This window comes from Loxodonta africana, chromosome 4 (genome assembly GCF_030014295.1).
Source record: "Loxodonta africana isolate mLoxAfr1 chromosome 4, mLoxAfr1.hap2, whole genome shotgun sequence".
Taxonomy (NCBI): domain Eukaryota; kingdom Metazoa; phylum Chordata; class Mammalia; order Proboscidea; family Elephantidae; genus Loxodonta; species Loxodonta africana.
In genome coordinates this window covers 88,711,430-88,735,358 of record NC_087345.1, presented here as the reverse complement: position 1 = coordinate 88,735,358, position 23,929 = coordinate 88,711,430, and the positions used below count along the sequence as shown (strand labels likewise).

General features: G+C 42.9%; 2 protein-coding genes across 9 annotated transcripts in view; one reads left to right on the top strand and one right to left on the bottom strand.

Moving 5' to 3' along the window:
* Positions 1-17,715, bottom strand: part of CSAD (cysteine sulfinic acid decarboxylase) — a 43,117-nt gene extending 25,402 nt beyond the window's left edge. For 2 of the 7 annotated variants that reach the window (XM_010597053.3, XM_010597058.3), the window contains exon 1: positions 17,429-17,638. The gene's annotated coding sequence lies outside the window, so the exon portion shown is untranslated. Of the gene's footprint in view, positions 1-16,741; positions 16,904-17,074; positions 17,155-17,428 lie in introns of those variants that run through there. The other 5 variants (XM_023556916.2, XM_064284174.1, XM_010597045.3 and 2 more) reach the window with 4 other exon arrangements.
* On the top strand, positions 17,038-23,929 carry ZNF740 (zinc finger protein 740). Of its 2 annotated transcripts, XM_003405048.4 has the most exons (7): positions 17,038-17,180; positions 18,021-18,335; positions 20,786-20,935; positions 21,279-21,368; positions 21,866-21,989; positions 22,381-22,499; positions 23,481-23,929. In XM_003405048.4, the coding sequence occupies exons 2-7, from the start codon at positions 18,327-18,329 to the stop codon at positions 23,568-23,570; spliced, it is 582 nt and encodes a 193-aa protein (XP_003405096.1). In that variant the 5' UTR covers positions 17,038-17,180; positions 18,021-18,326; the 3' UTR covers positions 23,571-23,929. The 2 variants fall into 2 exon arrangements, with proteins under 2 accessions (XP_003405096.1, XP_023412708.1); XM_023556940.2 differs by lacking the exons at positions 17,038-17,180; positions 18,021-18,335 and adding an exon at positions 18,342-18,536.

The following is a 23,929-nucleotide window of genomic DNA, read 5'->3' as shown; positions in this document are numbered from 1 at the left end:
AGACTATGTTGGCATCTCCTCCCTGGAGGGGAGATGAGAGGGTAGAGGGGGTTAGAAGCTGGTGAAATGGACACAAAAAGAGAGAGTGGAGGGAGGGGGCGGGCTGCCTCATTAGGGGTAGAGCAATTGGGAGTATTCAGCAAGGTGTATATAAGTTTTTGTGTGTGAGACTGACTTGATTTGTAAACTTTCACTTAAAGCACAATAAAAATAAAAGAATAAAAAGAAAGATATTTCGTAACATGTGAAAATTATATAAAATTCAAATATAAGTGTCCATAAAGAAAGTTTAACTGAAATCCAGTCATGCTCTTCATTTACAGACTGTCTAAGACTGCTTTCGCCCCATTTAACAGCAGAATTGAGTAACTGCAACAAAAAGACTATGTGGTCTGCGAAGTCTAAGAAATAGAAATCTGGCCCTCATAGAGCCAAGTTTTTCAACCTGTGATCTGGGATATAAAATACATACCGTCTGCTCATTTTTTATATCATCTGTCATATAATTTAAAGCCAGGCTCCCTTTATACCTTCTATCTTCATATTTCATGTTGCCTCCTCATTGACATTCAATTGGATTCCAACTTAAGTTTAACAACAATTATTGTAAAAAGAATAAAATTTGTATGACACACACACAAAAAAGAATGACTCAAGAAACAACCTAATCTTGTAGATTGAGTTCAACCTCATTACCATAACTGCCTCTAATCCTGCCTCATTAACATCATAAAGGTAGGATTTACAACACTTAGGAAAATCACATCGGATGAAAAAATGGTGGACAATCACACAATACTGGCAATCATGGCCTAGCTAAATTGACACACATTTTGAGGGGACACAATTTAATCTGTAATATTCCACCCTTTAGCCCCCAAAAATTCATGTCCTTGCCACATGCAAAACACATTTACCCCATCATATCATAGCAAAAGTCTTAAATCAACTCAAAGTCCAAAATCCAAAACTTCCTCTTCATCTGTGAAATCTAAAATATATCTGCTTCCAAAGTGTAATGGTGGAACAGGCACAAAGTACAAGGTAGACATTTCCATTACAAATAGTAGAAATTGGAGGGAAAGAACAGATAGCAGGCACCAAGTAGGTTAGCAGAACATATTACATTAGCTTTCAAGGCTTGAAAAATAATCCTCTGTTCTCTGAGACCATTTAGGTAATGGCCCTGCCCTGTCCGGATTCTGGGTGGAGGTCCCTCGGCCCTGGGCTTCAGCTCCACCTTCTAGACCCACTGGAATGGCAACTCTGGTTCCTCAGCTTTGGGTGACCCTGTTCTCCTAGTCCATCTGAATGGCAACTCTACCCCCTCAGCCCCGGGAGGCCCCATTCTTCTCCCCCTTGGGCATGGCAGCCCTGCCCCTTCAGCTTTGGGCAGCAGATCTGACCCCATCCCACTGGCACTTGTGAAAGCCAGCCCCACACTCCAGAACCAAGATGGTGAAGATCTGACTCTTTGAAACCTAGAAGGCTATGGCTCCACTCTCTGAGATCCAGCAGGCCATGGTTCCATTCTTTGAGACTGAGGCAGCTCTGCTTCCTGTGTTCCTTTTCTCTTCAGCTTCTGTTTCCTGGTTCCTTGGCCTCTCCGCCCTCAGGCCCTTGGGCCAGCTGGCTTCTGCCCTACTTGGGCAAGTATTCCAAATCTCTTTAACTCCAAGGATAAGTAGACTTCCTGCAAAGCAATAGAACTCAGCTCTCTCTTTCCATGGGTTAGCTACAGTGCTGTGTCGAGCCGGTTCTCGGTTCTGCTCCTTCTCGCCATCTGCGCCATCTCCGGTGTAACAGCTCTCCTCACTTCCTTCTGTGTCCTCATCAGAATCATCTTTGATGTCCACAATCCCACCAACAGTCTCTTGAAGGAAATCTAGGCTTTTACTATTAGGCACTTTAAAACTCTTCCAAACTCTACCTAAGTCTACATTTTAGGTATCTGTTAGAGCAGCATCCCATTCCCAGTACCAAATTCTGCCTTAGTTATCTTGTGCTGCTATAACAGAAATACCACAAATGGATGGCTTTAACAAAGAGAAATTTATTCTCACAGTCTAGGAGGCCAGAAGTCCAAATTCAGGGTGCCAGTTCCAGCTGAAAGTTTTCTCTCTCTGTCAGTTCTAGAGGAAAGTCCTTGTTTTCAATCTCCCCTGGTCTAGGAGCTTCTCAGCACAGGGACCCCAAGTACATAGGACGCTCTCCTCTCCTGGTTCTTCATTCTTGATGGCATGAGGTTCCCCCCTTGCTAGCTTCTGCTTCTCTCTTTTATATTTCAAAAGAGACTGACTCAAGATACAACCTATTCTTATAGACTGAGTCCTGCTTCATTACATAACTGCCTCTAATCCTGCGTCATTACTGGGAATCATAGCCTAGCTAAGTTGAAACATTTGGGGGGAACACAATTCAATCCATAGAATCAGAATTGACTAAACCCATTGCCATTGAGTTGATTCCAACTTGTAGCGACCCTATAGGACAGAGTAGAACTGCCCCATACAGTTTCAAAGGAGCACCTGGTGGATTCAAACTGCCAACCTTTTGGTTAGCAGTCATAGCTCTTAAGCACTACACCACAGGGTTTTCCAGAATTGACTAGAAGGCACTAACAACAACAAGCTATCTTGGAGGGCAGGAGGGAAGGGCACAGCCGAAAACACAGGGATTACATAAAAATCTGTGCAAGGAACAGTGAGACCCTCATTCTCCTCCCCCAGCATAATCACCCAGGCAACACCCCTCCACTCCACCTATTTCCAAGGAAGCAGGAGGTTTGTCCCCCGGAGAAAATGAAACAAGGAAGCTGGGACTTAGGGGCACCAGGTGCAGCAGGAGGTAAAGATGAGGCACTATACTGAAAATAGGAGGATTAAGAGAACATTACATATCAAATTAATCCCTTCCCCCCAATCAGCTCTCAGAACTGGTAGCCAGAGGTAAACCCTTTAGAGCCAGGAGACTGGAAGATTCCTCTCTGGAGAAACTCAACTCCAGAGCCCCAGAGAAGAGATGTACGGATGCTCTTATTTCAGTCCTTGCCCAATCACCAGTCAATACAATAAAATACAGTCAATACCTTCCAATACGTCTTAAGTGCCTTGCTCTTAAATGTGAGCAGAGAGCCAAGGATTACCACACACTTGAGGAAAACCCCAACCATGACCTACATGAACAGACAAACTGAACAAAGGCATTCGGTGCAAGCAGAGAAACACAGGAAGCAGCAGAAGGCCTCAAAAATATGATATTGCATCCATGAAAAAAATAGGTTGCTCTCAAAAAGAAATACGCAGAGAACAAGGAGAAGTGCTAGCATTGTGTGACTGTCCCCCATTTTGTCATTTGATGTGATTTTCCTGTACGTTGTACATCCTACCTCTTTGATGTTAATGAGGCAGGACTGGAGGCAGTTATGTTAATGAAGCAGGACTCAATCTCCAAGATTAGGTTGTATCTTGAGTCAATGAAAAATCACACAAAAAGACTAAGATAAAGTCAAAAAAAACACACAGAAAGACAAAAATTATAGAGATGGACAATAAGAAAGAAAACATAAGAACTTTAGAAGGTCAATCCAAAAAGTCCAATATTCAACAAACAAGAAGTTTCAAAACTAGAGAAGAAAAAAAAGGAGGGAAAGAAATTCTCAAACAAAGTTTTTCAGAACAGAAGGATAGATTCAAATAATCCACTGAATGCCCAACATGTAGTCGTATTATAAAATCATTTCAGAGTAATGGAAGATCCCAAGACTTCCAGAGATAAAACCAACCAAACCAAAACTAGACCAGAAATGAAAGAGAACCAGATTGCATCAAACTTCTCCAACAAAGGAGAGAAGTGAAGGGATTTGTCAAGCTGTAATGAAGGTGGTACCAGAAAAACACCGGACTATCAGTCTTCAGAGGGAAAAATAAGTGGGGACTGTGTTCAACTGGACACTCAATGCTGCCCCGCAACACAACTAGTTTTCAACTGTCAGCTCTAATTGTCTGTAGCAACTCTTTCAAAATTTTTCCACACCTGTCAAACTACTGACCCATCTACCTGCTCCCTCCCTCCCTCCCTCTCTAATTTCAATTTTCTTAGGGTTAAAAAAAAAGCCATCAAAATTCACAACTTTTTGCAACCTGAGCTCTGGATCTCTTCATTCATTAAATATTTACTTAGTACCTAGTATGTAAGGAGCCCTGGTGGCACAGTGGTTAAGCGCTTGGCTACAAACCAAAAGGTCGGCAGTTTGAACCCACCAGCTGTTCCACAGGAGAAAGATCTGGCAGTCTTTTCCACAAAGATTACAGCCTTGGAATTCCTATGGGGCAGTCCTACTCTGTCCTATAGGATCTCTATGAGTGGGAATCAACTCCAGAGCAACAGGTATGGACAGGTACCTAGTATGTATGGTCCCTGGGTGGTGCAAATTGTTTGCACTCAGACTATCAAAGGTTGGCAGTTCAAATCCACCCAGCCACTCCCTAGCTCCCTAGCTATCTCCTTCCGTAAAGATTACAGCCAAGGGCTTAGGTGGTCACTGGAGGTAATGTGGAGAGCTCTGCCCTCAGGAAATTCACAGTCTAAAGCCAAAGTAACAAACTGGGAGTAAGCCAAATCCCACCTACAGTCAGGGTTTTGTTTGGCTTACACAGTATGTCTAAAAACTTTTTAAAATAATTGCCAGCACTCGAAGTTATTTCACATTAATAAAATGCTTCCAGCTTCTTGAGAAAAAATCAGAATACCTGGCAACACAGTGCCTGAATTAATAAAAAGCAACAATCAGCTGCTGTTGGAGCTGCCTCTTAATATTGTTTTTAAATCATTCATTATTATTATTTGTATTTCATTATGGTCCTTTCGATGCCTTCCATTTTTTGATTAAGCAATACATTCACATAGTTCAAAAATCAAAACAATATAAAAATATTAATGTAGTAAAGAATCTAATTCTGACCCCGTCCCTTACGTCCCATTCCTGCTCCCCACTCTGACAGGCAACCCTTCCATTAGTTTCTTGGGTACCTTCCAGGGTTTTGAATGCAAATGCTAACAAATGTGAATGTATATATTCTTATTTTCCTCCTTCTTCACACAAAAGATGGCATATAATCACTGGTCTGCACCTTACTCTTTTTCAGCTAACAACGTATGGGTCATCTTAACATGTCAGTACATGAAAAAATTCCCCTTTTTTTCATATAACAATTTTGTTGGGATGTAATTCGTATACTATAAAATATACCTCATAAAACCAAAAGGTCGGGTAGTTTGAATCCACCAGCCACTCCTTGGAAACTCTATGGGCAGTTCTACTCTGTCCTATAGAGTCGCTATGAGTCAGAAGCAACTCGACGGCAATGGGCGAAAGTATATAAAAATCAGTGGTATTTAGTATATTCACGAAGTTGTGCAATCATCATCACGATCTAATTCCAGAACGTTTTCATCACCCCAAAAAGGAACTCATTAGCAGTCACTCCCATTTTCCCCTGCCCCCGGGTCCTGGTAATCACTAACCTACTTTCTGTCTCTACGTATTTGCCTCATCTGGACATTCATATAAATGAATCATACAATATGTGATTTTTTGTGATGAGCTTCTTTCACTTGGCATGATGTTTTCAAGGTTCATCCATGTTGCATGCATCAGTACTTCATTCCTTTTTATGGTGGGATAATATTCCATTGTATGGACTATGGACATACCATATCTGATTTACACATTTATCAGTTGATGGACATTTGTTGTTTCCACTTCTGGCCTATTACGAATAACGTGGCTATGAATACTGATATATAAGTTTTTGTGTGGATATATGTTTTCATTTCCCTTGAGTACGTGGGAGTAGAACTGCTGAGTCATATGGTAACTCTCTGTGTTTTAACTTTCTGAGAAAGTGGTGAACCACGTTATTTTACATTCCCACCAGCAATTCATAAGGGTTCCAATTTTTCCACATCCTCACACCAACACTTGTTATTATTCATCTTTTTTATTATAGTCATCTACATTTATAATTTTGATAGAGATTATCAACATCCATACAGGTTGTATCAATGTATGAAAATACCTGTGTTCTTAGCCTCAGCAACAGAACACGTGGTCAAACTTCTGGACCTTTCGTACTTAAAGAGTGAAAAACGGTATCTCAGTGTATTTTTAATTTGGTTGCACTCCTGTATTAGTTTTTCTGTGGTAACAAATGACCTCCATATGTCACTGGCTTACAACAACGGAAATTTACTTCTCTTTCATGGCTTATGTTGGCATTGGGGTTGACTGCAGCTCATTCACATATCTTTATTCTGAGTCCCATTGTAAGGAACAGCCTCTGAGACACACTGTTCTCGTGACAGAGGGAAAAGAGCAAAGGCAGGGAAAACCATGCAACAACCCTAAAAATTTCTGCTCAGACCTAGCATACGGCATATATGCTCACATTCCATTGACCACATAAAGTCACATGGCTAAGCCGTAGGGCAGTTGGGTGAGGATATATATTCCTTCCACAGGGGGCACTGCAAAATACAGAGCAAAGAATGAAGATGTAAAATCCCCTTACAAGGCCATGGCACACAAGCACTTTAGTAGGGGTTTGCATTCTGTTTCACCTCAGTCTGCATTACCCACCTTTCACCACAGACATCTGATTCTGAACCGCTGGTCTAAAGGTTTCCTCCCCTTTCCCCTCAGTAATGCCCTCTTCATTACTCCCTCTCATTTCAACTCTCCTTCCTACTGCCTCTTTCTCATAGCATTTAAAATTGTTCAAGCCTCTCACATGTCCCCTTCCAACCACCTCTTCACAGCCAACCTTCTTGAAAGAGTTGCCTCCACTCTGTCTTCACTTTTTCTTCTCTCAACTTTGCTCAGCCCACTGCCATGTGGCTTTCACCTTCAAGGTTACCAAGAATTTCCCTGCCTCCAATCCAATGGACATATCTCATCTTTATCTTATTTGACCCCTCTGGAGCCATCAATCATGGTTCACCAGTCCCAACTTGAAACATTTTCTTCCACTGGCTTCCATATTACTACCCCTAGCTTTCCCCCTCTCTCTGACCATTCCCCAATTTTCTTGGCAGTTTCACCTTCCTCTGACCTCCCTTAAATGCTAGAGTTCCTCAGGGTTCTGTCCCTGGGCCTCCTCCATCTGCACTCTGCACTTCTCCCTGGGCAATCCTGCCCACTGCCAGGGCTACATGCTGGTGACTTTTCTATCCCAGACCTCTCTCCTGAGCCCCAAATCCATGAGGCCACTCCTCCTACAGGTATTTTACACTCAATATGTCCAAATCTGAGCTCATTATCGGCCCTGTCAAACCTGCTCTTCTTTCTGGTGTCTTTAGCTTGGTGAATGGCATCATCCACTACCAGTTGCTCAAACCAGAGAGCTGAATGCCATCCTTGAACTATTCTCTCCCCCTCCTCCCTAAATCCTTCCACTTCTCTCCATCTCTACTGGCATTTCCCTGCCAGGATCATGCCTGGTTTACTCCAATAGTTCCAACTGATCTCCTGCCTCCTAATCCTTGACTAATTTTTTTTCCTTTTAATCTTCCAATGCTGTTATACCTTTCTCTTTCTCTCCTTCAAAAATATCAGCACAACATTAAAACCTGCGTAAAGCTTCACCTCTGGGCTATGTTTTAATATTCCTTTCCTTAAAAATACTTTAAAGGGAAAAATGGTAACTTTAGTTAAGAAACCTGGGACACACCACCTTGATCCAAGTGACCAAAGGTAACATCACCAATAATGGGACAGACTGACATCATGGGCCTCCTGATGTGAGGCACAGAGAAGCACTCAAAATCACTTATGCCTGAATTTAATCATGAGGAAACTGGTATGTCTAAATTGAGGGTCATTCTACAAAACAACTAGCCTATGCTCTTCAAAAACATCTATGTCATAAAAATCAAAGAAAGGTTGAGGAACTGTTCCAAATAGGAGGCTAGAGACGTTATAACCAAATGTAATGGGTAATCTAGATTGACTCCTGGATAAGGAATGAAAAAATCTACTATAAAGAACATTATTGGAACAACTGGTGGAACGTGAATATGGACGGTGTGATAAATAACAGTATTCTATCAATGTTAAATTTCCTGAATTTGATCACTGTATTGTGCTTATGTATGTTCTGGTTCTTAGAAAAAGTGCTGAAACGCTTAGCAACACAGGAGATGCTATCTGCAACTTTCTCTTAAATAGTTCAGAAAAAAGCAATACCTGGTAGCACAGTGGTTAAACGTTTGGCTGCTAACCAAGAAGCCAGCAGTTTGAATCCACCAGCCGCTCCTTGGAAACCCTATCGGGCAGTTCTTCTCTGTCCTGTAGGGTCGCCAGAGTCAGAATCGACTAGACAACAATGGGTTTTTATATGAATGTAGCTACATGCATTTTAAAAAATAACAGCTTTACTGAGATATAATTCATACACCATAAAGTTCATTTTTTTAAAGTGTACAACTCAGTCGTTTTTAGTAGACCCACAAAGTTCTGCATTAATCACCACTACCCAATTTCAGAACATTTTCATCATCCCAAACAGAAACTCCATACCCATTAGCAGTCACTTCCCATACCCCTCTCCCTCCAGTATACATGTGTTTAATCGGAAAAAAAAAAAAAAAAAAAAAACCTGAAAAAGAAGGGAAAAGACTTCAAAATATTAACTCTGGTTATTTTTGGGTATTAGAATTATGGGTGTCTTTAATTTTCTTATTTATACTCACCTATATTTTTATAGGAGTCCGTGGGTGGTGCAAATGGTTAATGCGCTCAGCTGCTAACCGAAAGGAGACCTACTTCCAAAATATCCACCACTGAGAACCCTATGGAGCACAGTAATGCTCTGACACACATGGGGTCATCGAAAGTCGGAATCAACTTGACAGGAACTGGTTTTTATAATTTTATGCAGCAATTTAATATTACTTACGTAATGTAAAAAAGTAAAGATTATTTTTAAATTACAAAAAGATTAAGGGGTAACAAGAACTTCCAAAATATACAAATCATCAAACTCAAGGAAATGTCCCTAGTGAGTACCTGATGTGCTTTCCCAATTCCTCAATTCACTATCATCAAAATGGACTAAAGGGTGGCAAAGGTATGCATATACTGTTCATCTCTCTATTACAGAGCCCCAGCTGGCTCTCTGACAGGGGAATGGGTTCAGCTAGTTCAGCCACCATGTACTGTCTACTAGCCCAGATGCTGTGTCTGCCCTGTGCGTGGCCAAAAGGTCAGCACAGAGACTCGAGTATAAAATAAAGGCATGATCCCCACAACAGAGTGGGGAGCTCAGGAAGGAAAGGCAGGAATGAATGGGTAACTCCACTCAATTAGCCCAGGGCTGATTTCAAGGAGAAAATACTCAGGCTCTGCAGGAGGAGACAGGGAGCTGGTGTGGGGGAAAGACCTACTAGTAATCTTTACCGTGCAATTTGAATAAGGGGAGGGGTGCGCTAGAGAACTGGGTTAGGGAAGGTCACAAAGGAAGAGGCTTGCCTGGGGCAAAGGGATAAAGGTAGTTGCCTCTCAAAAGCGCTTCCAATCAGGTTTACTGTTAGTTAAAACGCTGCCCTCTCTGCCACCTGTCAAAAAGCCCCACTGATTAAACACCCACATTAATACAGAGGCATCAACTCTCTTCTTGTGTATGTTGTTTTCTCTGCTTCTAGATCATAAATTTCTGGGGGGAGAGGGCTAAATTTTACCTTCTTTAATAAAGCACCAAACACAGAATGTTGTTGTTATTAGTTGCCCATGAGTCAATTCCATCTTATGGTGACCCATGTATGCTGAGTAGAACTGCTCCACACGGTTTTCAAGGCTGGGACCTTTTGGAAGCAGATTGCCAGGCCTGTCTTCCCAGGTACCTCTGGGTGGATAAACATAAAAAAATAAAACCCGTTGCCATAGAGTCTATTCCAACTCATAGCAACCCTATAAGGACAGAGTAGAACTGCCCCCATAAGGTTTCCAAGGAGCACCTGGTGGATTCAAACTGCCAACCTTTTGGTTAGCAGCCACAGCTCTTAACCACTACGCCACCACGGTTTCCAAACATAGGCACCTGAAAAAATGTTAAGTTTCCTTCTTGCACAAAGGGACTCAGTAAACATTTGCTGAAACAATCAACTATTTCCAGGTACTGAAAAATAATGCTGCATTCCACTCATACTTGATTTGCATAAACCAAGAGGAATCTATATTAATGATAGCTTAGCAAAGGATGTTTTCTTCTCAAAGCCTTCTCACCTATTATCTCATTTTACCCTCACGGTAGTGCTAGAAATTAGCCACAGTAGGTATTTATTTATTCATCCTCCTTTTCAAGATGAGGACTCTTTGGCTGGAGAAGGTGAACTAATTTGTCCAAGATTACAAAGCGATATGGGAGCAAGCCTAGATCACTGATTTTCTGACTACTAAGTTCCTACCTCTCTCATTACAACACTGGTTCCATTTAACTCTGACATTTCTCACTACCTTTCACCATACATGAAAACAAACATCAGCCAAGATAAAAAGAAACTGAAAATACAAAAGGATAAGACTACCAGAAGGAAGTACAGGGAGATGTTTTAATAATTTTAAGGTAGCATGTCACAGAAGCCACAGGCAAATCTCACTACATAAAATTTTGAAAATTCTGTGTAAAGGAAGACACCATTAAAGTGGTTCAAAATCACTCATGGCTTTATCTCTCAATATTTTACCTACTCAATATTTTTCAAAATGTTTTTGCCTCTCCTTGCAATTATTCTTTTCCCTGTAAATTTTTAGATCAGCATTAAGTTCCACACAAAATCCTACTTTACTTAGAGTTTAATTAATGTAATCTATATATATGAAACCCTGATAGCATAGTGGTTAAGAGCTACGGCTGCTAAGCAAATGGTCAGCAGTTCGAATCCACCAAGCTCTCCTTGGAAATCCTACAGGGCAGTTCTATTCTGTCCTATAGGGTCCCTATCAGTCAGAATCAGCTTGATAGCAATGGGTTTGGTTTTTTTTAACAGCAAAAATCAATGTCTATGCAGTATTAGGCATTAATTTTTACTATAAAAAACCAAAACCCGCTGCCGTCGAATCAATTCTGACTCATAGTGACCCTACAGGAAAGAGTAGAACTGCCCCATACAGTTTCCAAGGAGCACCTGTTAGATTTCAAATGCCGACCTTTTGGTTAGCAGCCATAACTCTTAACCACTACGCCACCAGGGTTTCCAATTTTTATTATATGTTACATTAAATTAAATTCTATGCAGTATTAGGAGCCCCGGTGGTGCAGTGATTAAGAGCTTGGCTGCTAAGCAAAAAGTCGGCCAGTTCGAATTCACCAGCCACTCCTCAGAAACCCCATGGGGCAGTTCTACTCTGTCCTATAGGGTCACTATGAGTCAGAATCACTTGATGGCAACGGTTTTTCTATGCGATATAGAGTTTTCCTATTCGTAGACATGGTAAAACTCTCCACTCGATCAAGTCCTTTTTGTCTTTCACTAAAATAGTATGGTTTTCTTAATACATCATTTGCAGTTTCCTATTAAATTTCTTGACATATAATTTTTTACTGTGAATAAGATAATCTATGAAATTTTACAGCTGGTATTGTTCTTGTAGTTTATTTGTATAATTTTTGTTTGTTAATCTTACATCGGCCATGTTGTTGTATTCCCTTGTTTTAATATTTTGTAAGTTGATTCTCTTTGTAGATGAATATATTGTATGAAAATAATGAGACTTGTAGGTGGCTAGGACCTCTAGTAGAATATTAGTTTTGATGATAAACATTCTTGTCTTGTTCCTGTCTTTGACAGAAATATTTCAACTATTTTCCCATAAAGCAGACTTCCAGCCTTTTAAAAAGTTGAAAGATAAATGAAAAACTGAGACAGAAAAAACTGAAATACATATGACAAAGAATGAAGAGTTAATACCCTGAATAGTGACAGGATTTCTACCAATCAATAAGAAACAGACAAATTGTCTACTTTTTCTTTAATGGACAAAGGATATGAACAGGCAATTTAAAGAAATAATTAAAAGGGTCAAAAAGCAATGAGATGCTCAACTTTACTATTATTAACACACAAAGTAAAACAACAATAAAATGCTATTTTTCACCTACCAAACTGTCAACTGTATAAAAAATTCACAGCATCCAGAATTGCCAAAGTTGTAGGAAATGGGGATATTTACACACTGTTCTGAGTGGGCTTATAAGCTGTTACAAATTTTTGAAAGTCAATTTCACAGAACATATCAAAATTTAAAATACACATATCTTATCTACAAATCTATAAATCCAAAAGGTTAACTATATAAGGATGTTCATTAAGGCACTGTATAAAAAGCAAAAAGCTGGAACTAACTTGAGTTCATTATGTTACTACTAGGGCTAGATAAAGTACAAACATAAAACAGAATAGTATGCAACAATTTTTTAAATATAAAATGACTTAAAACATTGTCAACCTTGAGCATTGTGCTCAAAAAAAAAAAGCGTTATCTATATAAGCCTAAAGGGTCAACAGCTATTTTTTTTTTATTGTACTTTAAGTGAAAGTTTACAAATCAATCTCTCATATAAAAATTTACATACACTTTGCTACATACTCCTAGTTGCTTTCTCCTTAATGAGACAGCATACTCCTCAACACCCTGTATTCCCATGTCCATTCAGCCAGCTTCTGTCCCCCTCTGACTTCTCATCTCCCCTCCAGACAGGAGTTGCCCATATAGTCTAATGTGTCTACTTGAGCCAAAAAGCTCACTTCTCACCAGCATCATTTTCCATCTTATAGTCCAGTCCAATCCCTGTCTGAAGAGTTGGCTTTGGGAATGGTTCCTATCTTGGGATAACAGGTCTGGGGACCATGACTTCCGAGGTCCTTCTAGTCTCAGTCAGACCATTAAATCTGGTCTTTTTACGAGAATTTGGGGTCTGCATCCCACTGCTCTCCTGCTCCCTCAGGGGTTCCCTGTTGTGTTCCCTGTTAGGGCAGTTATTGGTTGTGGGCGGGCACCAACTAATTCTTCTGGTCTCAGGATGATGTAAGTCTCTAGTTTATGTCACCCCTTCTGCCTCTTGGGCTCATAATTACCTTTTGTCCTTGGTGTTTTTCATTCTTCCTTGCTCCAGGTGGGTTGAGACCAATTGATGCATCTTAGATGGCCAGTGGCTAGCGTTTAAGACCCCAGATGCCACTCTCCAAAGTGGGATGCAGAATGTTTTCTTAATAAATTTTATTTTGCCAATTGACCTAGATGTCCCCTGAAACCATGGTCCCCAAACCCCCGTCCCTGCTACTCCGGCATTTGAAGTGTTCTGTTTATTTAGGACACTTCTTTGCTTCTGGTTTAGTCCAGTTGTGCTGACCTCTTCGGTATTGTGTGTTGTCTTTCCCTTCACCAAAAATAGTTCTTATCTACTATCTAATTAGTGAAAACCCCTCTCCCTCCCTCCCTCCCCACTCTTGTAACCACCAAAGAATATCTTCTTCTCTGCTTAAACTATTTCTCGAGTTCTTGTAATAGTGGTCTTATACAATATTTGTCCTTTTGCAACTAATTTCATTCAGCATAATGCCTTCCAGATTCCTCCATGTTATGAAATGTTTCACAGATTCATCACTGTTCTTTATCGATGCGTAGTATTCCATTGTGTGAATATATCATAATTTACTTACACATTCACCCGCTGACAGGCACCTTGGTTGCTTCCAACTTTTTGCTATTATAAACAGTGCTGCAGTGAACATAGGTGTGCACATATCTGTTTGTGTAAAGGTTCTTATTTCTCTAGGATATATTCCAAGGAGGGGGATTACTGGATTGTATGGTAGTTCTACTTTTAGCTTTTGAAGGACGCGCCAAATAGATTTCCAAAGGGGTTGTACCATTTTACATTCCCACCAGCAGTATATAAGTGTTTCAGTCTCTCCACAGCCACTCTAACATTTATTCTGTTGTGTTTTTTGGATTAATGCCTGCCTTGTTGGACCAAGATGGAATCTCACTGTAAATTTGATTCGCATTTCTCTAATGGCTAATGATCATGAGCATTTCCTCATGGATCTATTAGCTACCTGAATGTCTTCTTTAGTGAAGTGCCCGTTCATATCCTTTGCCCATTTTTTAATTGAGTTATTTGTCTTTTTGTGGTTGAGTTTTTGTGGTATCATGTAGGTTTTAGAGATCAGATGCTGATCGGAAATATTACAGCTAAAAAGTTTTTCCCAGTCTGTAGGTAATCTTTTTACTCTTTTGGTGAAGTCTTTGGATGAGCACAGGTGTTTGATTTTTAGGAGTACCCCGTTATCTAGTTTCTCTTCTGGTGCTTGTGCATTGTTAGTAATGTTTTGTATACTGTTTATGCCACATATTAGGGCTCCTAACGTTGTCCCTATTTTTTTTTCCATGACCTTTTATCGTTTTAGATTTTACATTTAGGTCTTTGATCCATTTTGAGTTAGTTTTTGTGCATGGTGTGAGGTACAGGTCTTGTTTCGTTTTTTTGCAGATGGATATCCAGTTATGCCAGCACCATTTGTTAAAAAGACTGTCTTTTCCATATTTAACTGACTTTGGGCCTTTGTCAAATATCAGTTGCTCACTTGTGGATGGATTTATGTCTGGATTCTTAATTCTGTTCCACTGGTCTATATATCTGTTTCAACAACTATTTTAAAGCATAAGCGAGAATGTTAGTAGGCAGGGATTTTAGGTAAATGGAAGTGAAACAACTAGAAAAGAAATAACAAGAATGTTGACACAATATGAAAAATGTAACCAACTTCATCCATCATTATGTCTAGAGACTGTGGAATGGGAGTAGGTTTTGCCGTGCATATTTTTAAAAAATAATAAAATTAATATTAAAAAAATGTAAACTGACTTAGAAGACACCTAAAATACATTTGTGTGGCACATCGCAGGTGCTCAATAAATATGTACTAGATGAAAAAATATTTTTGTATGAGCATAGGAAAATATGCCGAACTGAAAACAGTGACTGCATTCAGTAGCGTGGGATAGTAGAAGGTGACACTAAACATTTTTTGCCTTTTATACTTTTGCATTGCTTGGATTTTTTGAAAAATAAACAAACAAAAAAAAACCCCAAACCCACTGCCATCGATTCTGACTCATAGCAACCCCACAGGGTTTCCAAGGCTGTAAATGTCTATGATTCATAGCAGACTTCCATATCTTTCTCCTGAGGAGCCGCTAATGGTTCCAAACCCCTGACCCTTCGGTTAGTAGTCCAGTGCTTTAACCACTGCACCACCAGGGCTCAATAAGTATGAACTACTTTTAAAGAAGACTTATTAGGACTAATGGACCACAATTGCCACAATCTCCTCTAGATTGAGCCCAGAACAACTAGATGGTGCCTGGTTAGCACTACTGACTATTCTGACAGAGATCATAAGAGAGTGTCCCGGACAGAGCGGGAAGAAAATGGAGAACAAAATTAAAATTCACACACACACAAAAATACCAGACTTGCTGGTCTGACAGACGCTGGAGAAACCCCAAGAGTATGGCCCCCTGGACACCCTTTTAACTCAGTACTGAAGTCACTGTCGAGGTTCACCCTTCAGCCAAAGATCAGACAAGTCTACAGGGCAAACAATAACACACATGAGGGGTGTGCTTTGTAGTTCCATGAAGTGTACAAGACTAAACGGGCATACCAGCCCAAAAGCAAAGACAAAAGGCAAGAAGGGACAGGAAAACTGAAGGAATGGAAACAAGGAATCTGGGTGAAAGGGAGTGTTGACACATTGCGGGATTGACAACCAATGTCACAAAGCAATTTGTGTATTAACTGTTTACTGGGAAGCTGATTTGTAAACTTTCACCTAAAGCACAATAAAAAAAATTTTTATATTGAAAATAATAAATTAAAAAACTTATTTCTGGTGACATTTCTCTCCACTTTGTCTCAATTTTATGACAAGCCTTAGAGCACGAAGAACTTACTTTCAATGGCCCAAAATGTGGGGTGCTCAAAGAAATAAAGCTTGTGTACAGAAAATGGTTGGGAATCCTTGACTTTTTTCATAGAGTTTTAGGTATCGCCAATAATTCTCCTAAACTCACAACCTGTTAGCACCTACAGCAGAAACTGAGATCTAAATGCTTTCTTCCTTTCATCAAGTGAACTTTACACATAGTCCATCTTCAGCAGGGGCCCTCCCTAATGCCTAAAGCTGGGGATAGAGTTTGAGGAAAGGTTCGTTTCTATTTTCCCAAAAAGTCTAGCTCAGGGGCCAATCTGTAGCGCTAAGTCTCTATCGAACCTATCGCCTCCTTGAGGGGAGTCCCATGGCCTTTTCCAGGCGAGGAGGCCAATGTTAAGACGCTGGACCGTCTGGAATAAAGGGGGTTAGCGGCATAAGGTAAATGGGCCGGCCTGGGGCGTGCGGACATCTGCAGAGACTTGAGCAGTGCGGCGTAGAGAAAGCGTCTGAGAGAGGACTCATTTTCAACCTGTGGTTGAGTGTTCACGGTAGGGAGGCCCAGAATCTACAGATCTCGGCCTGATGGAAAGCCTCAGGGTGGACAACCCTGGCCAAGTTCCGTAAAAATACCGGTACAAGCTATTCTGGCCCTACTTGGGGCTTCAGGTCCAGAAGCGACGAAGGAAACGTCCCTGAGTGAGGGAAAGTGATAGCGCTTTTCAAACAGATTTAAGCAACTCACCTAGCAAACCCTCACAACGAGTACCCAGCACATAATTATTTCAGGACCCTTCTTCGTGCCCTCAGTCAAGATGGCCGCCAAGGCTCACCCTCGCCATAACGCAGGCGCCGTCCCGCTAGCCCATCCTCTTGCCGTCCCTCCCAGCGCCGGCACCGCCCACTCACTGGCTGCACCCACCCCTCTCTGCGTCCCCAGCCTCACCCTCTTTCAGGTTGCCCCCGCCCGTCAGACTCCCAAGCCCGGAAGTGGATGTTGCTGCTCGGCGGAGCGGACGAGGGGGAGGGGGAAGTGCTTCCGGGGAAACGGGCCCCGGGTTGGTGTTTGTAAACTTGCCTCAGTCCCGGCGGGGGCAGTGGCGGCCGCGGGGTTGGCACGGTTTGCTGGGGCCTGGAGGAGGCGCCGCGTGGCGGGGGAGACAGTGAGAGGCCACGCCTGGCAGGTAGGAATACGCCCCAGAGAGGTCAGCGTCGTCCGGGCAGACGGCAGCGCTTCAGCAGCTCGCAGGCCGCGGGGCGCCGCGCGGGAAGGGGGAGGGGAAGAGAGGAGGGGCGCGTGGCGAAGGGAGGGGGCTCGCGGAAGGAGGGGAAGGGGCCGCGCGCGCGCACCGCCCCCAACCCGCGCGTCCGGCCGCGTCCCTGGCCCGGGAGAGCGGGTATTGATTGAGGGAGCACGGGCGCGAGCACGCACCTTGCGCGCTCCACGGCGCTCTTCTCTGGGTTGGTGCCGCCCGCTCAGCTGCTGGCTGGCAGAAGGGAGGGGACGTGCCGCGCAGAGCTTCGCCTCCCTGCCCTTCACCTCCGCAGCGAGTTTCCGTACCTTCGGGCGACTCAGAGAACCCGCAGGAGTGAGCCAGTCTGGGCGCACACTGCCAGTCCAGTTTCTGCTGGCCACCAGGCGTTCAGCGATGGCCCCTGAGGTTTCTTTCACCTCGGTTCTCCAGGCCGCCTATGTAGACTGCTAGTTTTCTGGGCCAGCCCACTCGGCACAGAAGCCTCAAAGGGCCTCCGCCCCCTTCTTCCATTCCTGTATTAGCAAATCCCAGTGCTTGCTCTGTGGGCAAAGCTCCTCCATAAGGAGCCCCAGTTACTTTTGCTCCTGTTGGCAACCCCTCCTTGCCCTAGAGACCTGTTTCTTCTACTGACCTAGAAAGAAAACTCTGCTAGTCTCATGACTACTTTTTGAGCCTCAAGAGCTTCCAGCAAAAAAGCTCATCCCCACCACAGGTTGTATGGCCTGAGGATGTTGCTCTTAATGGCCCCATCTCCCTTTCTGGTTTCAGGTTTCCGAAACAGATCGTGAGCCTCAACGAGAGAATTCAACTGGAAAACCAAGACTGGCAGACTCTTTTTCAGACAATAGGCAGGAGGCAGGCAGAGTCCAGGGATTCTTGGAACACCTGTCTTTACTTCGGAGGACACTAAGTTCTATTTGAAGGCAAAGGCAGTTCAATATGGCAGCAGGACTGAAGGGACACAAAGGAGTCGTTACAGTGATTTGGTGACAGTTCTTCAAGCTACAGTGTCTTAAGGAAAAGTGGATTAAGAAACTCCTGAACATTTGGGGTTGCATTAAGTGAGAAATCAGCATGGCTCAGGTAAAAAGCTCTAGAGTCCTCCTACTTCAAGATCACTGGGAAGCGTGTTTGCATTTTCACTCTCGAATGCTGCCTTAGTCAACATATTGAGCAACCCCAGTGAGCCAAGCTCTCTATTAAGCACCAGGGGGAAATCTAGAGGAAGGAAAGGAGACAGGCCACAGCCCCTGCCTTCAGGGAGCTTCCAGTCAAATGAAGGAGGTAGGCTATACTAAATCACAGGCACCGATGGGACATTTACAAAGCAACATGTACTCAGTTCATACTTGGCATATTAACTGCTAAGGGGCATGAGGGAGTGAACAGTCTGGTGAATGCTTCATTTGTTTTTCAGCAAGAATTTATTGAGCTGCTGTTACATGTAAGGCATTGTGCTAGGAATGTAAAGATGAATAAGACACTGTTCCTGCCCTCAGCGAGCTTCCAGGCTAGTTGGCAGGGATAGGGGATGGAGACACACTATATTTTTTATCTTTCTCCTCAGAGCACCTTGCGTAGTGGCTGGCTAGTGGTAGAAATTCAGTGAATCTTTATTGATAGAAGGAATGTTTAATAATAGAGGTATGTACATTGCAGAGTAGGGAATAATACCTCTGTCTGAGTGAACAAAGATGAGGCTTGAAGGATACATAGGATTTTGCTGGATAAGACATTCAGACAGAGAAGGACATTCAGACAAGGGGAACTGCATGGGCTGGGGCTTAGAGGCATAGGAGAACGTGATGCAGATGGGGGAACTATGGGTAGTTGGCTGCTAATGGGGTGAGAGATTTTCACGTGGATAATGGTGGAGGGGAGAGTTGTCTCCTGGAGGAGAAAACAGAGTCTAACCCAAGGGGCTTTTATGTCTTGCTAAGGAATTAGACTTTATTCTTTAGGGAATAGGGACTCTGAAGAATGTTAAACAAGAGTGACTGCAGATCGGTGTATTTAGAAGGTAATTGTCATTGTGGAGTGGAGGATGGATTGGAGAATCAGAATGACCAGATAGGCTATTGTAGTTGTATGTGTAGAAGTGCTGTGTGCATGCATCCCCAAAGCTGCTCTAAGCTCTCTTCCAGGGAACCTCCCCTACCAGTCTCTCCAGGATGGCAGCCTGATTATAGTATAATTGGCTTTCTTCCAGCTGCCTCGCATGCACAGCTTCCTCCTTTCCATGCTGAGTAGGAACCCCTCAGTTTCTTCTTCCTTTGTCTGTTTGCATCGCACTTTGCAGCAACTCTTGTTCTGAGAAGGCTGCCTTTCACTAAGCAGTAGCTTAGCACTGGGCACCACTAAGCATTTTATGTCTTCATTTAATTCTCATCAAACCTATGAGGATAGGTGTTCCAATAGGCATTTTGCATTTAAGGCTTAAGGAGGTTGAGTAACTTGCCCAAGATTACACAGTTTGTGAACAGCAGAGCTAAGGTTTTTTTAACTCCAGACCTTTTGCTCCAGAGTCCCTGAAGCAGGGCAAAGGCGTCCCGGGTTATAGTAATAATAGAAAAACAAATTTTTCTGTAAGTCGCTTTTGGGAGTTTGCTGACCAACTGTTTTTTGAAAGTTTTCTTCGGTAAAAAAAAGTATACTCTCTAGTGCTAACTAAGCAAAGTTCATTTGAAGCATGTAGTGATGAAAAGTGAAAATTTGCTTAAACATCCCTTGCTTAAGTAGCTTTTTAAACTATATGTGAAGCAGGGAAAGTGAAGAAATTTGGACATACATGCACACATATAAATGGCCTAGGGGGTCAAGAAAAGTTGTATATTCAACTCTAGAATCTTTCCAAGTGGTTTAATTTTTATACCCTTTGTAATTGACAACGCTTGGGGAATTTTAAATGCGAAGGGAGAAATGACCTGAGTTTACTGATAAACATATTTGTGGGACATGATAGAATATATAGTTGGCACCGGTGAGGTCTGCCACTCAGAAATGGGTTCTGTGAACCTGAGTGCTATTGGGAGAAGAAGAAAGGTCCCCTAGGAATCTGTCATTTCAGTGGGTCAACAGAACAGACCCTCATGCCCATTCACAGTTGAGGCTTAGAGGTATCTTCAAAGTAATACATACGTACACATATTGTATGTGGTAACAGTACTGATGACACTGACGTGTTGATAATACTTGATTATTCGCTTGATCTGTATATAAATGGTGAGGGACTTCAGAATAAGTAATTAGTTCCTGGTGAGATGAGTTAGGGAGGACTCTTGAAAGAAGCAGGGTTTGGAAGTGAAGAGTGACACTCTGGAGAGAAGCAGTTTGTCTGTAGTTGGGTATAAAAGGTAGTTCTATAGGATGGCAGCCTGTTTTGCCCTGCGTAGTTCTATAGGATGGCAGCCTGTTTTGCCCTGCGTAGTTCTATAGGATGGCAGCCTGTTTTGCCCTGCGTAGTTCTATAGGCTGGCGGCCTGTTTTGCCCTGCCCTGCCAGGTGACCTGACACCTTATCTCCTTTCAACTTAGGCAAGTCTCCTGGCTTGTGAAGGCCTAGCAGGTGTGAGTCTGGTTCCCACTGCAGCCAGCAAGAAGATGATGCTGAGCCAGATTGCCAACAAGCAGGCCGAGAATGGCGAGCGGGCAGGTAGCCCTGATGTCCTGAGGTGCTCGAGTCAGGTACAGCGCTTGAGTCCATTGTGGCACCTGGGGGTCGGGTGGCCCAAGCTCTCTGCCTGGAGATGCCAGGCTTTGATTCCTCAGTGCTTTCTTTTAGGGAAGTGGGGAAAAGGAATCCAGTTGGGGAATGAATGAAGTGGATATTTTAGAGCGCTAATGAAGGTGTTTTCTCTATACCCCTTAAGGCCAGGGTCCATAGAGAGGAGATGAGTGGATACTTTCTCTAAATCTTTGGTGCAGGTGGTTTACTCTCATTTATAATTGTATGTCTGAAAACAGCATCTGGTTTCCTGTCTTGTATTCTGAGGTGGACTATGAGTTTAGATTTGATTTGTATTTAAAGGGCCACCGAAAAGACAGTGATAAGTCCCGGAGCCGCAAAGATGATGACAGCTTGGCTGAGGCCTCTCATTCAAAGAAGACTGTTAAAAAGGCAGGTAATGGGGTAATTCCCTCAACTTGTGCAGTTGGGTAATGGTGTAATCCTCCTCCTCCCCTGTGACTCAACTTTGAGCTTTTCCTGGACATTTTGGTCCGTCACAGCCAGTAAATGTGTCACCTTGATTTCATCCAGAAACCACTGTGGTAGTTGATCTCTGCCCTCTCTGGAACACCTTTGCTAAGGGAAAGAAGTGGGTAGGCATGAGACCCTTTGGCAGAGGTCCAGGCAGATTTCCCCTCCGGTCATATTCAGAGTGTTAGGTTTGACAAGGCAGACAGCTTACCCACCACACCTCCTTCCCCAGAAGGGGGTCTATTAATGTTAAGCAATATGAGAGATGATAGCATCTTTAGTCAAAGCAGGGAGAAGAGCAAACCAAGCCACAGACAGGTTCCTTTGTCCAGCAGCTGGAGGAGGACACAGTAGAATGGTATCTCCAGGAAAGACACAGAGGAGTAGCCTCATGACTTGCCTGATATTTGCCCTAGGTGGTGGTAGTGGAACAAAATGGTTCTTTTCAAGTAAAGATTCCCAAAAATTTTATTTGTCAACACTGCTTTGGAGCCTTTAGGAGCAGTTACCACCTCAAGAGGCACATCCTCATTCACACTGGTAAGTCTCTTGTCTATATTCAAAGGGAGAGAGTAGTCTATCGCTTGTGTTCTGTGTGTGTGTAGAACCTTAGTTGGATTTATTTTAAAGTGCACATACTAGAAATGGAGGAAGAAGGTAAGTGAATGAGGTAAAGAGGTTGCATGGCTCTCTGTCTGCTGCCAGTGGGACCATCAGCTTTGAGGACCTCTCCCCATTTATGGTAGCTTAGACGGCACTGGGTATTTTTTCTGGGTTTTTTAGGTGTCTATACATTATACGATGACAGTGGGTTTGATTTTATTTTTTTCTGTTATACGTTAATAAGAATTAGTTTGGGACTACACCTGGAATGAGTTTCCCTACCATATATATATCTCCTGAAATTCACTTCTCTCTCTACCTGGACCAGGTGAGAAGCCATTTGAGTGTGATATATGTGATATGCGCTTCATCCAGAAGTACCACCTGGAGCGCCACAAGCGTGTACACAGTGGTGAAAAGCCTTACCAATGTGAACGGTGCCATCAGGTAAGGCTTATATGTCATCCCCCAACCTCCACACACAAAATTTTCCTTGACCAGGGCCATTCCCCACTCTGCCTCGACAAGGAGCCACCTGGTGTTCCTTACCCTGATAGGGTCAGTGCCTCAGAAGAGGTGCAACTTGCTGTTCTTATGCAGTTGATTAATGGTGGGAGCCGTTAGAATAATCATAATAAAGATAACAGTAGCATTTCTTAAATGTTTATGTCTGGCACTGTAACAAGTTACTTTACGTAGATTATTTCATCTAATCCTCACAGTAGCTCTGTAATGAACTACTGTGTAAAGTTGTCTTTATCCTCATTTCATATATGGGGAAGTTGAGATTCAGAGCGGTTAAGTTTCCCAAGGACACAGGAGATAAAGACCAGAGCTGGGATTCAATCAAACTTCAAAGCTCCTGTACTTTGGAGGAAGAGAGAAAATCTCTGCCCTGGATGGCAGTGTCCGATCTGATGAGAATGTCAGAGCCAGGACCAAAATTGGACAAGAACAAGAGATGGGAATGATAACAGCTAACACTTCCTGGATGTTTTGCTGGGTCTCAAGCATTATTCCATGCTCTTACATCGAATATTCAAAACACGAGAATGAAAGTTCCATGAGGGCAGAGACTTTGTCCCACTGGTTCTCAAGTATATCCTCAGCACCAAGAGCTGTACCTGCCTCAAGATAGATATTCAGTAAATTTTGGTGACTAAAGGAGCCTTGCTGTGAGCAGATCATTTTAGCCCTTTCTTACAAATGAGCATACCGATTCAGGACTGTTAGATAATTTGCCCAAGGTCACACAGGTAGTAAGTCTGCAGCCAGGACTCAGACCTGGGCACTCTGGCTCCAGAGCTTGCATTCCTAACTGCTGTGTGCTTATGCCATCTGTGTACATACTGAGGAGACATAGAGTGTGATGTGTGCCAACAGGTGGCCGAGTTTCTTTTAGGCACTTAACCCTCCCTCTCTTCTCAGTGTTTTTCTCGGACAGATCGATTACTCAGACACAAACGGATGTGCCAAGGGTGCCAGTCCAAGACTTCCGACGGGCAGTTTTCTCTATAGGTGCAAGGGGCCCCAGGTGGTGGGAGTGATCAGAAGAATCTACCGAAGAGCTCACCCCCTCTGGTCGATGGTCCCACCACCACCCTGTCTGTATCTGCCCCCTCCTGGAGGAGTGGACCCAAGAGACCAGAAGAGTACATCAGGGGACAGAAGCCCCAGAGCCTCAGTTCTGTAAATAATCTGAGACTATGAGTATCTCGGGGAAGTTCTACAGCATTCCTGGGTGGGCGAACTAGTCTCTGGACCCTTGGCTGAGGTTGTAAGAGGGGGACTCAAGGTACAGGACCAAGACTGAAGTGTGGCTCCCACAACCTTGGACTCCAGCTGGCAGCTGAAAAGGAAAAGATTGGGGAAAAGAA

Coding starts and splice junctions, on each gene's coding strand:
- ZNF740 (XM_003405048.4), top strand. Junction 20,936..21,278: donor TCCTGAGGTGCTCGAGTCAG/GTACAGCGCTTG, acceptor TTGTATTTAAAG/GGCCACCGAAAAGACAGTGA. Junction 22,500..23,480: donor AATGTGAACGGTGCCATCAG/GTAAGGCTTATA, acceptor CTCTCTTCTCAG/TGTTTTTCTCGGACAGATCG.